The sequence below is a fragment of the Buceros rhinoceros genome, unplaced genomic scaffold (assembly GCF_000710305.1).
Source record: "Buceros rhinoceros silvestris isolate BGI_N320 unplaced genomic scaffold, ASM71030v1 scaffold20915, whole genome shotgun sequence".
Taxonomy (NCBI): Eukaryota; Metazoa; Chordata; class Aves; order Bucerotiformes; family Bucerotidae; genus Buceros; species Buceros rhinoceros.
The window spans coordinates 2,623-3,502 of NW_010412530.1; the positions used below are offsets into that span (position 1 = coordinate 2,623).

Below are 880 nucleotides of genomic sequence, written 5' to 3' on the forward strand. Positions count from 1 at the left end.
AGAGCCTGGCACGGCTGGAGCCGGCAGCCTGCGGGCACTGCCAGAACCGGGCAGCGCTGGGGCACACAGACAGGGGACTGTCCGCGGAGTTACCGGTTAATGTGCGGATCCCTCGGCCTTCCGAAGCGAGTGGTGCTGCAGGGAGTCTGCTGCCAGGCTGCGGGAACGAGCCGCTTTCCCCACGGCGCCCCTTGTTCCCAGGGCTGCAAGAAGTGGAAGATGGTCAGTACCAGTCACTGGGGGCTTGGCTTCCTGCCCAGACAGTTTCCCTGCAAGGAGACGGAGATCAATGGTTATGTTCCCCATCTCCCCAAAACAAAACGTTCCTGTAGCCCCTCCTGAAGTAGGATTTTGAGGAGCCGGCGTGACTTGGAGGTGAACTTGTGAAGAGAACTCCTGGTGTCAGTTGTCTCTAAACATCCAGGACTTAGTGGATGTTTCTTACCAGAAGGAAAAGTTTAAAATTTGGTCTCGGGAAGTGAACTGGGTTTCTTTTGGGATCAGCAGCTCCTCTTACCGCTTTCCAGGGTTCTCTGGGAGACGCGGTGATCATTGGAATGTCCAACCTGGAGCAGCTAGAGCAGAACCTCGACTACAGTGAGGAGGGTCCCCTGCTGCTGCCCGTCGTGGAGGCGTTTGATGAAGCCTGGAACCTGACCGCGCACGACTGCCCCAACTACTTCCGCTAGAGACCGGGGTAGGGGCGGGAGAGCGGCTCTCGCAGGCGTGCAGAATCGAGGTGCACCCCCGCCCTGCCCCTTTGACCCACGTGCAAATGGAGTGAGATTTTTCCGGGGTTAGTGAAGCTTTGTAGGATCCACTTGCCGCGAGGGGCCGTGCCTTGCTCCTGCTCCCCTCGCGGACCTTCGGCCTGCCACTT

At 59.0% G+C, this 880-nt stretch overlaps 1 protein-coding gene across 1 annotated transcript in view; it reads left to right on the plus strand.

Moving 5' to 3' along the window:
• LOC104493720 (aflatoxin B1 aldehyde reductase member 2-like) overlaps window positions 1-703 on the plus strand; it is a gene marked incomplete at its 5' end in the record, with an annotated part of 3,115 nt that extends 2,412 nt beyond the window's left edge. The window contains one exon of the mRNA XM_010136448.1: window positions 528-703. Coding sequence (XP_010134750.1) covers window positions 528-689 — 162 coding nt within the window. The remainder of the gene's footprint in view (window positions 1-527) is intronic.
• Window positions 704-880: the final 177 nt, after the last annotated feature.